The sequence below is a fragment of the Pterocles gutturalis genome, unplaced genomic scaffold (assembly GCF_000699245.1).
Source record: "Pterocles gutturalis isolate BGI_N339 unplaced genomic scaffold, ASM69924v1 scaffold23341, whole genome shotgun sequence".
In the NCBI taxonomy this organism is placed as follows: domain Eukaryota; kingdom Metazoa; phylum Chordata; class Aves; order Pterocliformes; family Pteroclidae; genus Pterocles; species Pterocles gutturalis.
The window spans coordinates 8,701-25,598 of NW_010103679.1; the positions used below are offsets into that span (position 1 = coordinate 8,701).

The window sequence follows — 16,898 nt, forward strand, 5'->3', positions numbered from 1 at the left end:
AGAGGGGAAAAGAAGTGGTGTTTCTTGTTTCCTTATTTAAAACCCTAAAATTTTTAACTTAGAGGCAAATAAAACAAAATTATGAGTTTGGTAAAATGTGTTCATAAAAGATACACTTCAAAGTAACTAAATCAAGGCTGCTGTTCATATGCCTGCGTGCCTTTGAGAATCTTTCATGGTTCTGTTTGATCTTTCATTCCTGCATGTAAAATGCTATCTTGTTAAGAACCTTCTCTTCCTTACTCTTCTTTAGCAGGCTTCAACTACAGAAGTACAAATTGGGCCCATGAGACTGACACAAGATCCAATTCAGGTAAGATGTTCTTTCAGTTTCTTGATACAGCCAATTCAGTGTTAATAGGTGAAGAAATTGAGGTTCAACTCCTATAGTTAAACATAATGTTTTCATTGTACTTGTGCAAGGACTGTGAGATGGGTAGTTGGTGTTTTGGTTTATCTGACTGCTTGAGAAGAGATCTACAGGTAAATTAACTTGGTAAACAAGGTGCTTAGATTTCCATTAATGTCAAATGATTCCTTTTATATGTCCTGTCAATAGGACTGTGTGTGTATGTGCATTAGCAGGGAAAAAAGCTACCTCTCTGATTGTTAAAAGCTATTCAGTTCTGATATACCAAAGCAGAGAGCTCTGCTATAAAGTTTAGATACCAGGCGAGTTTTGCTGGGTTCTGCAAAACAGCACAGAGAATGGTGCTTTTGCAGGTGACCAGTCCAAGAAATCACACCACTTCCAACAATACAGGATGAAGTTCAGCTTAAGGAGCAACAGCTCTCACCAGTACTTGCTTCTGCTTCTGTACATTTTGGTCCTGTGCTAGTAAACTGATGCCAAGCATTATTTTTTTATCTTAATAGTGTCTGTTAGAGCTCTCAGATTATAGGAAATTATACCATCTTAATCTTTAACATTGCTGGCAATACAGCATTCATTTGAATTAAATTTCATGGTCACTTAACTTTGTAAAATACGAAGACGTTTAGTCACTAGTCACCTTTTCTGATTGTTGTTTTGGCTTTTTTTTTTCCATTGTCTGGCAATGAGATGAAAAACCTATGTGTGGAAGAAATGCTATTTTCAAGGAAAATAAATCATGTGTTTATGCATCATAAAGCTTTACATTTTTATTTCTGTATTAAGCATTTAGTCTTAATTATTACTTGATCTGATGAAACTATTTGTTTATATTATAAAACAACTGTGGAACAGCAGCTTCAGCAGTGGACCAGTCTTCAGTTTTGCAAAGAATTTCAACATAAAAGTGTGGAACTCTTAATGGAAAAATATTCTTCAGACAGCGATAGTCTTCAGAAAGATGGTCAAGAAGATATTGAACAAATACAAATAGTCTCAGTGCTTATGTCAGGATTTTACTTTGTAGAAACTGAATTTGCTGAAATATACCTGTTTTAGCTTCTGTAAGTGAAAATTTTTCGTATAAGAAGCGAACGTGAGCTTTTTGTTGTTTTTAAAAGTGTTTGACATTCTTCTTGGTGTCTTGTCAGGTGTGGATGTTGTTTTGTCCCTACTTTACACAAGTGAGAGTGGTGCTACCATAGAAAACTTAAGTAAAGCAGGAAGCAGACCTTAAGTGAAACCATTAACTTGAAGAGTTTTCCATAAAGACATTGCCATACACTAACCTATTTACAGTAAAGCGAAAACACTTTATGTAAACCAACCTCCTTTGTGGAACAAGCCATGTTACCTCAGCTAGTTTCAGATGAATTGCACACATACACACATTTAAAAGATGTACGTTAATCTTTTATTCCATTTTGACAATAGAGTTATGTGTTTCTCTGTGCAGTGCAAACAACTACTGAATATCGCATTTTAAATGTCTATTTGTGGGTGCTTAATCACATTCACAATTGTCTGATAAGTCAATTTAGTTTGTTAAAACAATTGCCACCAGGGCTTTTCTTAATGGTGTTTATTTTATTCTGGTGCATCTTTTATGCTGTTATCAGACACCTGCGCCAGCCTCGAAATGGCTCTATTTTTTGTTTGAGAGATGACCTTACTTGTGACTGTGACTTGCCATAAACCATTTAATAGATTCCTCACTGGATTTTATGACCGTCTGTTGGAGGGCAAATCTGGTTTGGTTTGTACTAGATCATGATCCAGGTGCTGCCAGACTTAAGGGGCAAGGGGAAGAGTCCAAAGCAAATCTGCCACCTCTGACCCTCCAAATACCCTCCCCACACACAGCTTGCACCTCTGCCCTGCAAACAGGCATGGGCTGGTTCTCAGACCTTAGAAATTACCATGATAAAAGTACATCTAAATATGTTTTCTCCAGGAGGACACAGGAGGAATGTGTCTTTTATAAATATTTAGTGCACATAAAAAAGCTGTCTTATCCTTTTGCAGAAGTGTTTACCAGGGCTGATAAAGGTTTGGATGTCCCCCCATTCGAATACTGCATTTTCTTAGGACATTCATTGGCCATCATCTCTTCCACAGCATTGACACCAAACTCCATATCTGTTGTGATGATGATGGTGATCTTCCCTGTTGAGCTACAAATGAAGCATGATGATTCACAGCATTTTACTGTTCCCTTATGCCAATTTTTGGTGTAACAAGAATTCCTCTCTAACTTAATTCACAGTCACTACCTGTTTTCCACCTTAGAACTGTCTTGCAGCGATACAACAACATAAAAATAATTATAACTTTATTTTTACATTGTAAGATGCTGTTTGTAATATTCTCAGTTTTGATGTGGTACCTTATGTGTCTGTACACAGCGGTGTCTCTTTTATTCTGAGCCCTATAAAGCAAATCTCTGTCCATTTTCTGTGTTTGTGTGGTGAACTGGGAACAAGACATGCAATAGTGGTGCCAAGCAAATAGTCTAAAGGATAGTAAAAATTCCAATGCATCCTCCAAAAATTTGAATGTCTCTACAGGATAAGTCCACAGTGCTCCTAAATCAGGGCAGCACTGAGTAAAATGATTACAGTAGCACTGGCATATTATACACCAAATAATAGCTACTCTTGTTTCTTGCCAAGAAACACATTGAATTCAAGCTTTTACCTGACAATGTTGTTTATATGGATTGTTGTATTTTTATCTTGATTTTGAGAGCATATCTTGTAATATACTTCCAGTTACATTACGTTTTGTAGTAGGCTTCGTACAAATGTTAATGAGAAAGTACGGTGGTAATGCTTTAAAAAACCTTTAAAAGTTAATATTCTTGGAAGCATTCACACACTGGTAACTAGCTACCAGTGGGAGATCAGGTGGTTTAAATAAGCTTTATTATTTTACAGTAATGGTAAATTACTGCATTTTGCAATCCTTTCTTTACAAACTGGGAATTTTGAGAGAAGGAAGCTATCAAAAAATGTGCCCTAAACCCCCTGTTTTCTGACCACATTGTACTGATAAAACTAGGAACAAAATAAAACTAAGCAGAGAGATGATTGTATCAGAGTAGGGACTTTATACAAGTATCCACAGACAAAGTCTGCAGCTCAACCACGTTACCGCTTTCCAACACTTCAATGGCTGGAAAAAAAGCAAGGATTAGGTATATTGACAACAGCTACCTTGGATGTTAATTGTCAGTAACCCAAATCTGATTCTTGTTAACTGCAATTAAACATACTCTTTCTAATAAATTGAAACTTCTTAAGTTATTTCTTAATATTTGTGGAAATTCTGAACATGTAATTTTCTTCTACAGTTTAATGAAACCTTGACTGGTTGTCCTGCCACAGTAACATTAATTGATTTTTTTGTTGCTTCTAATTCAACAATCCAGAAAGCTCAAGATAAAAGCTATGCTCACCTTTTCTGGCTTCTAGACTGATGGTATTGAATTTCATATGGTAACACCACAGCTGCACAGAGCAGCACAAATGAAAGGACCTTTCTTCTGGGCACTTGGGGCAAAATCTTGCATATTTTGCTCAGACAGGCTGTTTCAGTGGAGTCAGGGAATGACTTTGATTTATGAAATGAAAAGGATTTTGCTTTATACACAGATTATTCTCTAGCCGCTGTGTTTCTGTGCAATTTGAATAGCTGTGGATAAACCTTTGACTTTGTGAGGCTTTTCTTTTTCACAGTATACCTACACTAAATTAACCTGTTTCTTCATCTGTCACACATCGTTAGTGATCAGTTGCTATAGTTAATATGTGCAAATTGTGAACAGGAGTGTCTACATGGTTTGTGTTCCTATCTGTTTCATTTTCATGCTGGCAATAGATGTGTTATAGAGCAAGGATAAAAATTTGTTCTCTCCTAAAAATAATCTTTCTTTAATACAAGAAGCACACAAATATAGCTGGTTTTAGCCTATATTCTGTGTGTCAGTTAGCAAACAGACTTCTACGGCACACATCCTACCTGATCTTATGTGAGCAGTTGCTTAGGTGTTCAGTTGATGTTGCTGAAAACTACCTCATATATTTACATAATTAGGGACCATTTATTGGGTGAAAATGGTGATGTTTACATCAAGTTTTTTCCCTACCCAGCCCTGTCCACACCTGGTTTTCTTTCTGGTTTTGAAAGAATGTGGCTGAACTGCATTTTGTTGTACGTTAAAGGAGAAATAATGAATAAAGCTATGTTGTTTTAATTGTTTGTCACTGAAGAGTGATAACTAAGGACAGATAATTTCAGACAGTTCATTGCAGTTAAAAGTGTGTGTAGCTGGGATGGACTGATAAGAGTGGCAAAAATGTTTGAACACCTACCCACCTGCCACCCTAGGGTAGTTGCTGATTGAATTTGAACAGGAGTTAGAAGACACTCATCGTCTGACAGCTGGTTTCATTCTAAATATCCGTGCTACACAGTTAACTATTGATTTTCTGTTGATAATAACTCTTATCTATTAAGAAAGTTGTGCTTCTGCATCAGCTGTTTTACAGTTTGCCGTTCAATCTTCCCACTTCCAAGGCAGACTCAATCTTTTGTATAGCAGAAGCGCTTGTTAAGATTTGCACCATGCAGAGAACTATTTAGTACGTTTAATGTGGTGCCGGTGTTTTTGCATGCTTTGCAGGTTTTGCTGATCTTTGCAAAAGAAGACAAGCAAAGTGATGGTTTCTGGTGGGCTTGTGACAGAGCTGGATACAGGTGCAGTATTGCCCGGACTGCAGAGTCAGCGCTTGAATGTTTTCTTGATAAGCACCAGGAAATAATTGTTATAGATCACAGGAACTCCAGATATTTTGATGCGGAAGATATCTGCAGGTAACCTAAAGGACTTCATGCTTCTCTTGAACTTAGATTATGTTGTACAAAACCAAACCTCCTAATTTTGAAACCAAAAAATAGAAAAAACAAACAAACATACAAAAAATGAACCCTCAAAACTATAGTAAAATGGAAGTTTGGGGGTTGAGTCCAGAAGGTTTGAATACATCTGTAAGAGGAGAACTATATAAAAGATACACTTTTGATAAAGCTGAATTGTAGAATTGTCTCTTCAGTTCATGGGCTTCTATCAGAGCTTAAGCCAGACTTGTTGTGAAATTGTTCCTTGCTGTCTGTGCCTGCTTCTTTCCTGGGTTACTGCTGTAGCAAAGTCTGAAGCTGCAGGGCTTCAAAGGAATGTGCTTGTTTGTCCGCTGAGTCAGGCTCTTCAGAAAAATTTGCGTTACTCTTGTGGTCCACATGACTCTGTCTTAGCAGCTTGAAGGTTGCAAGCACTTAGTATGGGGATTCTTTGCTAAGATACACTGTTTCAGCTGGAGCATACATTTTGTGTCATGTACTGTATGTATTGTGTCTCTCAGTCCGTCATGAGCTGAAATTTTCCATGTTTATGACGAGCATTTTAAAGCTCAAATACTTGTACTGATGGAAGTTCTTCTAAAAGACCAATGAATAAATATAAAGACTGTTTATTCAGGACAGTGTGACATGGCTGAAAAAGATCTTTAGCCAGTAAAAGGTGAATGGAGTATTCTTCTGGTCATTGGTCATATTTTTTTCAGTTTCTCAATAATATGTAAAGTGGTAAAATTTTGTTTATCCAGCTTTTCATAAATGATAGTCTATCATATACATTTGCTATACCGTCTTTTCTTACTTGCATGCCCCAAAAGCACTTCCCACCCTCTGAAGAAAATTTTACAATATCTGGAAGGACAATGGTAAAAATGGGAGAAGGTGGTGGAGATTCTTCTTCTTTAAATTAGCTAATGAGTATTGAAAATGCATGATGTAGACTGACCTTTCTCAACCTATGCGTTCAGGGCAGTCTGCCCCAAATAAGCTGAGTAATCAGGGCAAACCTTTGCTAGGGTCTAGGGCTGGATTTGAAGAGCTTCTGTTCATGCACTGTGTTTTTGGAGCTCTTGCCTCTTCACTGCCTTGAGCAAAATCTGAAGAATATGGTAGCAAAATAGAAAGGGATTGTCTAAGTGGGGATAGGTAGGTTTTGGCAGTGTGACATCTTGTTTTCTAACCTCTATGTTGTCTTTCAGTCATTGTTTTCATTTATATTGTCTGTGAAGGTACTCAGAGTAACACTGAGAAAGCATGTGGTGTAACAGAAATTTTTGTTTCCTCAGATCTATTCGTGCCACAAAACCATCAGAGCACACTGTAATACTTGCTGTGGTTCCACGCATGTAAGTATTACTGTTTTGTGGAAGTTTTTTATTTTACTTTATAAAAATGTTATGCATAATAGTTATCTAATAACAGAAAGTACCTTACTAGCAAGCCTTATAGAACAAGTTTAATATTATTTTACCTGAAATGGATTAGTGATATTTTATGTGGCCTGTTTAAGTATTTGATAACTTTACATTTATACAGACTAGTACTATCCCTATCACCTTCAGAGGATTGTAATGTAATGGCTTGTATACTAAGAAAAATTAGAAAGCTATGTGTTGATTTCTGAAAGAAAAAGAAGTAGAAAGCTGTGTATTACTTTATAATGGAAATAACTGGATTAAATAACACGCTGTGGTTATTAGGGAACTGGGTAATGGAGTAAACTTCGATCCTGTTGGTACTAAACTCACCAGAATGTTCTCCTGAAATACTTATTCAATAATTCATACCCCATGTATTCAGGAAGAATTCTTACTGACTTAAATACATTTTTATCAAATACCTTCAAAAAAGAGACCTTTCCTGTCTTTGTTAAAACTCCTGCACACTACTGAATTGATTCTAGTTTTATGAATTTCCTAGCCCAATTAAAATATTAGGAAATAGAGTGGTAGGAGAACTATTCCTGCCAAGATTGGAAAGTAGACTAAGTTTGCTGCTGAGAAAGACTTTACAACTTGCTTCACCTTTTATTTGATAACAGTTTTTTAGGTTCTTTCTCATAGGATATCACAGGATGTCTTTTATCCTTTTCATGCTTTCTTTTTGTAATGCCCTTGTGTGTCTGTGAAGAGGCAGAGGACTTCTCTAGGGGTCCTGTCAGGTTTGCTGTAAGAATAGCTATCAGGTTGTTGTAATAGCTGGAAATACCTATAAAAGAAGACTGTAGGATCAACTTCTGTAATAGTATGATTTTGTGTATGTATTTTATGAAAACATTCTCACTGCATTCATTATGTTTAGGTAACAATGTCAAATTTATACCATCTAATTCTTAAATGTTGTGTGACCATAAAACTTACCAGTTCTGTTCAGTATCTTTGTTAATGATCTGGATGAGGGGACCAAACGCACTCTCAGTGATTTTGCAGATGACACCAAGATGGGTGGGAGCGTTGATCTGCTGGAGGGTAGGAAGGCTCCACAGAGGGATTTGGACAGCCTGGATCGAAGGGCTGAGGCCAATTGTATGAGGTTCAACAAGACAGAGTGCCGGGTCCTGCACTTGGGTCACAACAACCTCCTGTATCACTACAGGCTTGGAGAAGAGTGGCTGGAAACCTACCTGGTGGAAAAGGATCTGGGGTTGTTGGTCAACAACTGGCCAAATATGAGCCAGCAGTGTGCCCAGGTGGCCAAGAGGGCCAACGGCATCCTGGCCTGCATCAGAAATAGTGTGGCCAGCAGGACTAGGGAAGTGATTGTGCCCCTGTACTCAGCAATGGTGAGGCTGCACCTCAAATACTGTGCTCAGTTTTGGGCCCCCCACTACAAAAAAGACATTGAGGTGCTGGAGTGTTGGAGGGTCTAGAGCACAAGTCTTATGAGGAGTGGCTGAGGGGACTGGGGTTGCTTAGTCTGGAGAAAAGGAGGCTGAGGAGAGACCTTATTGTTCTCTACAGCTACCTGAAAGGAGGTTGTAGAGAGGTGGGTGTCAAGTGACAGGACAAGAGGAAGTGGCCTCAAGTTGAGCCAGGGAAGGTTTAGATTGGGTATTGGGAAAAATTTCTTCATTGAAAGGTGGTCAAGCATTGGAACAGTCTGCCCAGGGAAGAGGTTGAGTCATTGTCCCTGGAGGTATTCAAGAGACGTGTAGATGTGGCTCTTAGCGCCATGGTTTAGTGGTGGACTTGGCAGTGTTAGGTTAATGGTTGGACTTGATGATCTTAAGGGTCTTTTCCAGCCTAAATGGTTCTATGATTCTGTGATTTTCTTTTGTAGATCTGCTGACCAAGAAGAGATTTCTGTTCTTCCCCTTCTTAATGCAGGCTTTGATAGGGTATGTATAAATGACGTATTTAATATAGTAACCATTATTTCTTTGTGAATTACACGCACTTCTACTTCCTCAAATTGAAAACCATACATTTGCTTCTCTCAAAAATTTATTGATGAGAAACCAGTGGCAGTTGATGGGATATTCTTTTCAACAACATATCCAAGAAGTGTATGAAATAAGAGAATCTGTGATCTGGCTAATCCTTCCAGAATAAGCAGGAATACTGAAATTAATTTCTTGTGGTCTGGGTGGGTGGGTTTTGTTTATGGCTGCACTAAAAAAAAAACAATTATGGAGGACCTTGATTAATGTGTGCTGTATATTGCAGTGTGCTGACTATAGTCACGGGCATATCTCAGTGAGACTCAGACTGCTGCGATTCCTCTTCTAAAGGGACTGCAAGCCTAGTTCAGCTCCTCCTGATGTGAAGAAGATTTTTTTTTTTTCCATGAGGTCTGTTGTGTTGGCTTGCGACTGTTTTCTCAGGATAGATTTAGAGGCTCTCCTGTACAGGCAGTAGAAGGGAAGATAACTGTTCATGCTATTTCTCAAAACAGCTTTGTAGGAGAGAGCAGAAAGGCAGGAGTTCCCAGCTCTGAAAATATAGGTTCAGTTCCTGACCTTCTTCCAACTTTTGTGTGAGTGGCTTTGGATGAATATTAATGTTATGTTAATGTAATATAAATCAGCTGTAGTATTAAAGTTAGCTGTTTATAAGGAAGGTTATGTATTGAAGTGATAGTAGCACATCAGTGGACACTGTTGTTAGGGAGAATTAACTGTATATTGTTAGGACAATTAACTGTAGTAAGGAAAATCAGAGAAGGAAGGGAATTAACCACAGCAGAATCTCATGCTAATATGCTCATACAGAGTCCGGTATCTGAGCTAACTCATATTTAGCTCGAGTTTCTATACAAAGCAGAACATGCACCAGAGTCACCATTTGCAGACCATCTTCAAAAAGAGGTAATAGATCTTGCCTCTCTTGCAGGAGTGATGTTGGGGAAAAAGCATTAAAGGCAAAAGCATTATCTAATGCATAAAATGCATTTAGATGCTCCAAAAATCAGAGAAGTTAGGGCTAAGAGAAAGGTCAGACCAAGAATGCCAGTGCTTCTTAATGTAGTTTTCTCCCTTTCCCACTCTCTCTCTCAAAAAAAAAAAAAAGTTTATATTTTTCAAATAAATCTTTTTTTCTTCTCAAATCTGCTGTTTCATTTAAAAACAGTGCAGGGCAATATGTTTTGTGGACTAGATTGTAACTGTAGGTGTAGTACAGAGTACAGCCACAGGAGAGACTCTGCGGCTCTGAGACACAACTCAGTGGCACACTGTCTGCTTAGAAAGTAAAATATTTTTGCACCTGACAGCTGCTCGAACCATTCCATCTAGCTGTCCACCACAGCAGGGTGGACATGGATATTATTTCTGCTTGGATAAGGTTCAGTAGGGACTAAATCCATTAACACAGAAAACACATAGACACACTCTTCCTCAGCAGCAAAATGAAATTTATTTTTGGAAAATCATATCTGTTTCTCTTCATTATTTTTATTTTTACAGTCCAACCTTTCTGGTGGCTTTATTTTGTATTATCACTGTTCATGGTATCAGCATTTGCCCTATTTTTGCTCATCATCTTCCTCCTCTTCCCTAGACAAAACACTGACTGCAATCTCTCTGTCTGGTGGTGTCTGTCTTCTAAATGCACCTTCAGCTTGATTAGTAAAGAGTTTGAGCTTCTAGCCAATTCATCTGTCACCTTTTTGTAGAGCTTTGTAAACAAAACCAGACTTTTTACATCAGGTTTGGATCTAAAGATTCCAGAGAACTCCTTCAATCTCTTTGGGGGGATACTCTTGTGAATAACCATATTTTTTGTGCAGTGAATAGCTGATTATTCTACTTTAAAACGTTCTGTTGCCTTCATGTGTACTTACGTTAGAGTAATATATTTCTATGTTTATGTGTACCTATAATATATACCTTAAGTAGTGCTAAGAATCACTTTTCATTTATTCTAATGAAATCAGTGATGATTGATCACTATCTAGATCTGGATCACTATGCTTACTAAAAGTTGTTATGAACAGAGAGAGATTTTGTGAGTCTTTTCTGTTAATTTATAAATTCCTTTGGCATTTTTCTTTATGCTGAGTTATTTCTGGAATTTTTCCTCTTTCTCAAGAAAGTCTATTTTATTACATCTTCTGATTTTTTTTCCCTGTATCATTAAAAGCTTTTGTATTTGTGTACTAATGGTGTTGCTAATGCAGTACATTTATTACACTGATTTTTTTTTTTTTTTTTTCTCTCAGCATCATAAATCTAGTAGTGATGGCCTACTTAGTATGGACTAATTTAAATAAGTGATCTGGCTTCCTGACTGACTTTTAACTACGATTCAAATTAGCAAACAGAGGACCTTAACATTTGTAGTTACTCAATTACAATCTTGTATTTTGAACGTCACTCTTTTCCTAAACATATGTTCATTTTCATTGACTCGTTACTATTAAAACTTTCTGGTTTGCAACAAAGTAAATCTTTAATATTAAACCTAGTACTTCTTGCTAAGCAGGAAGAATGATGCATTCCTACTAGTTGATGACTCTTGTGGCTTGTGTCAAATTCTGTAGAGAATGATAATGAAGTAAAATGTAATTTAAGACTATATGTTAGTTAAATCAAAACATAGTGTGTACATACTAAACTTTTTTAAAAGAGAGTATTGTTGTCTGCCTTCTAATATGGGAGAGTTAATAGATCTTCATCTTCTTGTGCCTCGTTTAGATGCACAGAATAGAAAAAGCTGCTTTTTTCAGGTCCCAATTGATTTCTAAGCTTTGAGGGAGGCAGTGAATGAATGGCATTAGTACTATAAACTTAAATAAAGAGATTATGTACATCTGCAGAAGACTATACAGCAGTTAAGAGCAGGTTGAGCACTTCAACAAGCTGCAATTCTTGGTTCTTAGCCAAAGCTCTCTTAGCTGAGATAGTCGTTGATATTTGTAAACAGCAGTGGTTAAATTTTGTCAGTAAATAGCACTACCTTAAGATTTGGTTTATAAAGAGCTTTAGTATGTCATAGTAAGTTTAGTTTGTAAAAGAGCTTGCAATCCTTGTTAAATTGTATAGTATTGATATAGCACTGCCATATTTTAATATTTAAAAGAGCACCCTAAAACTCAAAATCTAAATCTACAGTGCTTGGGAAGACAAGTTTGTTTGAAGGCAGCTTGTTATGCAAAAACACAACATAATTTGCACATCTACTTCTGCCAACTTGGTATTGTGCATTTTGGTTTCCCATATGTTCATTTACTGTGTGAAGCAAGAGTTCCAGTAATATTTTGAGATCGTAACATTAAGGAGTGAAGCAGACCCATGTCAATACTTACCTGTAATTTTACAGTTTTACATTTTGCTGGCAACATGGGATTAAACCATTGGTCCCCAAAACACAATTTGTCATACTCAATAGAAGTGTAGATTTCTTAAAAGCCATTCTTTGCTCCTCAGAGGTTTGAGTGCTGCCTCTTGACTCTGCATGCAGCTGTGCTTTGAGAACTACTGACAGCACAGGGTATTCTCTGTGAAAACTAAAGTCACTGCATGTATTTCTAAAGGAGAGATTGAGCACTTCGTAGCAGAAGTTTACTAATGACCAGTAAAGTTTAACTGAAGTCAGAGAATCTGCTTCTTTTGTATCAACATACAGTTTCTGATTTCAGAAGAACCAAGCACAAGACCTTTCAGCTTACCACCTTTTCCTAACAAAGAGAGGACATTTTCTCCCATCTGGAGTATAAGTTTGTTAACTGTTGTCAGCATGCTCTTTACTTTTTATACTTCTGCACTTCTGAATTCACAGTGACAGCTCAGTGCGATTACATGTGGAGCAAAGTTTCTTCACTTTCTGAGCTTCAGCTGCAATATTTGCTTGAAAACAAATGAAATGAAAAATGTCATTAGTATTTTTTTTCTTTTTTCTAGCATGAGTGTTTTGTGTCTCTAAGGTATTCCATTTCCATTCTGAATTAAGGATAGATGATCAAAATGCAACATCAAGGCAATACTAGTTTTGTGTGAGACTGTCTTTGGATATTTTAGATTATCTGTTTCTAACTGGGTTGCTAAAACCAAATGGGAAAATACACAGTTGAGGTTTTAGCATATTTTTGTACTTACTATGTATTTAGATAGCCATGTTGTCTTAAGAACTAGAGAGCCATTCCTGGGGAAAAGATGATTACTGGACACAAAAGGTACAATTAAAGCTTTTTATTTCTACAGAATCACAGGATGGTTGAGGTTGGAAGGGATCTCTGAAGGTCATCTTGCCCAACCTCCCTGCTCAAGCAGGACCCCCTAAAACAGGTTGCCCAGGACCATGCTCACACAACTTTTGGAGATACACAAAATTGGAGACTCTGCAGCCTCCCTGGGCAACCTGTTCCATTGCTCAGTCACCCTCACAGTAGAAAAAGTGTTTCCTGATGTTCAGAGGGAACCTCCTGTGTTTGTGCCCATTGCCTCTGGTCCTGTCACTGGGCATCACTGGAAAAAAGCTGGCTCTGTCTTCTTACACTCTCTCTTCAGATATTTGTATAGCCTGCTGACATCACCCCTTGAGCCTTCTCTTCTCAGGCTGAGCGGTCCCAGCTCTCTCAGCCTTTCCTCGCAGGAGAGATGCTTTGTCACCTTCTTGGCCCTTTGCTGGACTTGTGCCAGCTCTATAAGGTTAGAGTTTTAGATGCAGAAACAGAAATAACAGTTTAAAACCATTCCAATCTATTTCATGCACTCTTGGTTTGTCTTCCAGCAATTCATGGAGAATAGCAGCATAACTGCTTGTTACAATGAACTGGTTCAAATAGAACATGGGGAAGTGCGATCTCAGTTCAAATTACGGTATGTAGAAGTGTAAGAAACTGCAAACATTAATGGCTTGGTCCACATAAATGTATCAGGTTACTTTCTGCTTCTTCCCAGCTACGCATATATGTGCTTTGCATCCGTATGTTAACTAATATACTGTGCCCTTATTTCCTTCTGGTATTTTGTAAAGGACAAATTTAAGTGCCTTAGTAACTGGTACCCTGGGAAGGTTTGATCTAGGTATGTTTCATTCACTGGTGGTTTAAATGATGCCTTTCCTTAATGCAAAATGCAGTACATGTCCTTTATTCTGATACTTGCTTGTGTCCCATAGGTCTTGAGGTGCCCATATGAATTTGGCAACATTCTAGCAGCCATTACTACCAGCATTACAGTCAGGGCAAGATCCTCTAGCAGAAATACCGCATAACAACAACTTCGGCTCATTTAATCGTGAGAGTAGCATTTTTTAAATGTTGTCTTGTGTGTAAGGTTTATGGGCTGCAAATTTAAATGACAATAAAACTTCACAAAGTTATTCTTTATCTCAAGTGTGTGAGATTTCATATCTGATAGTCTGAGCTGAACACAATCTCGATCTCTCTCTTTCATACCCTGAGTTTTTATTTTCTTGCTTGGGCCAGACTTGGCAGATCAGGAGCACAGTTTTTTATCTTAGTGAGAAATTAAATGACTTTCATTCCCTATCATTTTTTGTTTAATGTGACTAATTTTGTACTTAATACAGGTGCTTCTACTACATGTATATATATTTGCAATTCTACTATATGGAAAAAAAAACCCAAAAACCTCCTTGAAGTTGAGTGTCATGCAGAGAAGGCGTAGTTCCCTTGGTGTCATTAATTAGTTCCAGTTCCATCTACAGAAAATAGTACCACTTCTCTACAGTTTTCAGTGTCTCTGTTTAAAAAGTAGATTTTCCTAGGATTTTCTTTGCAAACTGATCCCAAAATGACTTCATGTTCAAGTGACTACGTGTTTCTGCTTGCCGAATGCAGGTACAGGGGAAAAAGAATTTGAGCTCACACAATTTTAATAGATGTTTTCCAAAACTTGGCAAGAAAATAAAGCAGCTGTGAAATTTTAGAAGTTAATTAGGTCTTATGGTGGTCCTGACTTGGTTTGTTGTTCAGTTGTCAATGCAACATGAAATGAGCGACTTCTGAATTAAGCCAGCGTAGATCAGAAACGTTAGTTTTATATAGAAAGATTAAATTGTCATTCATACACACAATCCTTGTAGTTTAGGTTTCACTTCAAGCACAAGACACAAATACAGTGTGAGCATTTCTACGTGAGTAGTATCAATTATGAATGCAGATAATGCAGGTATTCAATTACTTTTTTGCCTCTGTCTTCACTGGCAAGTGCTCAAGCCACACCACCCAAGTTGCAGAAGGAAAAGACAAGGACTGGGAGAATGAAGAACCACCTACTGTAGGAGAAGATCAGGTTTGAGACCATCTAAAGAACCTGAAGGTGCGCAAGTCCATGGCACCTGATGAGATACATCCACAGGTCTTGAGGGAACTGGCAGGGGAAGTTGCCAAGCCACTATCCATAATATTGTTGCAAAAGCCACTATCCATAATATTTGAGAAATCGTGGCACTCTGGTGAAGTTCCCACAGACTGGAAAAGGGGAAACATAACCCTCATTTGTAAAACAGGAAATGAGGAAGATCTGGGAAACTACAGGCTGGTCAGTCTCACCTCTGTGCCTGGCAAGATCATGGAGTAGATCCTTCTGGAAACTATCCTAAGGTCCATGGAAAACAAAGAGGTGGTTGGTGACAGCCAGCATGCCTTCATTAAGAACAAATCATGCCTGACAAATTTGGTGGCCTTCTAGAAGGGGGGTTACAGCATTGGTGGATAAGGTAGATAAGGGAAGAGCAACTGACATCATCTGCCTGGATTTGTTCGAAGCCTTTGACACTCTCCTACATGACATCCTTGTCTCTAAATTGGAGAGATGTGGATTTGATGGAAGGACCACTCACTGGATAAGGAATTGTCTGGATGGTCGCACTCAAAGAGTTGTGGTCAATGGCTTAATGTCCAAGTGGAGACCAGTGACGAGTGGCATTCCACAGGGGTTTGTACTGGGACTGGTGGTGTTTAACATCTTTGTTGGATATGTGGCCAGTGGGATTGAGTGCACCCTCAGCAAGTTTGATGACAACACCAAGCTGTGTGGTGTGGTCGACGTGCTGGAGGGAAGGGATGCCATCCAGAGGGACCTTGACAGGCTTGAGAGGGGGGGCCATGAAACAAGGCCAAGTGCAAGGTCCTGCACGTGGGTTGAGGCAATTCCAAGTACAAATACAGGCTGGGTGGAGAATGGATTGAGAGCAGGCCTGAGGAGAAGGACTTGGGGCTGTTGGTTGATGAGAAGCTCAGTGTGACCTGGCAATGTGCATTTGCAGTCCGGAGAGACAACCGTATCCTGGGCTACATCCAAAAGAAGCATGACCAGCAGGTGGAGGGAGGTGATTCTTCCCCTTTACTTTGCTCTCGTGAGGCCCCACCTGGAGTACTGTGTTCAGCTCTGGAGTCCTCAGCACAGGAAGGACATGGACCTGTCGGAGTGAGACCAGAGGAGGGACACGAAGATGATCCGAGGGCTGGAGAACCTCCAATGGACTGAGAAAGTTGGGGTTGTTCGGCCTGGACAAGAGAAGGCTCTGAGGAGACCTTACAGCAGCCTTACAGTACCTAAAGGGGGCCTACAGGAGAGATGGGGAGGCACTCTGTGTCAGGGAGTGTAGTGATAGGATGAGGGGTAATGGTTTTAAGCTGCAAGAGGGTAGATTTAGATGATATACAGGGAGATACATTTTTTTACTGTGAGGGTGGTGAGACACTGGAACAGGTTGCCCAGGGAAGCTGTGGATGCCCCATCCCTGGAGGTGTTCAGGGCCAGGCTGGATGAGGCTTTGAGCAACCTGGTCTAGTGGACGGTTGGAACTAGGTGATCTTTAAGGTTCCTTCCACCCCAAACCATTCTATGATTCTATGATAATTAAAACTTCAACACAGGGAGTTTGATTCATATTGGCTACCCTATTTTTCTGCAAGTTTATTTATAGCAATCACCAAAAAAATATTAATTAAAATTGAAAGGAAACAATGTTAGTCCCCAGCGGCATTTCATCTACTGGCAGTTCTTTTATTCATATTGTTTATGGAAACAGCAGTATACCACCCACTTGTAATTCTGTTTGCTTTTGCTCTCTTGAATGTAGTTACATAAACTGTGAGCCTACTTCCCTTTAATTTATGTAAATAGTAACATTATATAAAATGTATTCTGTGCTATCATGTCTTTGACAATATTGACAATATAATTATATATATACATATA

General features: G+C 38.5%; 1 protein-coding gene across 1 annotated transcript in view; it reads left to right on the top strand.

Moving 5' to 3' along the window:
* Positions 1–259: 259 nt before the first annotated feature.
* The window catches only part of LOC104471459 (high affinity cAMP-specific and IBMX-insensitive 3',5'-cyclic phosphodiesterase 8B-like), a gene marked incomplete at its 3' end in the record, with an annotated part of 31,427 nt that continues 14,788 nt past the window's right edge, over positions 260–16,898 (top strand). Inside the window, exons 1-5 of the mRNA XM_010086806.1 lie at positions 260–313; positions 5,058–5,248; positions 6,574–6,633; positions 8,567–8,624; positions 13,456–13,544. Coding sequence (XP_010085108.1) covers positions 287–313; positions 5,058–5,248; positions 6,574–6,633; positions 8,567–8,624; positions 13,456–13,544 — 425 coding nt within the window. The remainder of the gene's footprint in view (positions 314–5,057; positions 5,249–6,573; positions 6,634–8,566; positions 8,625–13,455; positions 13,545–16,898) is intronic.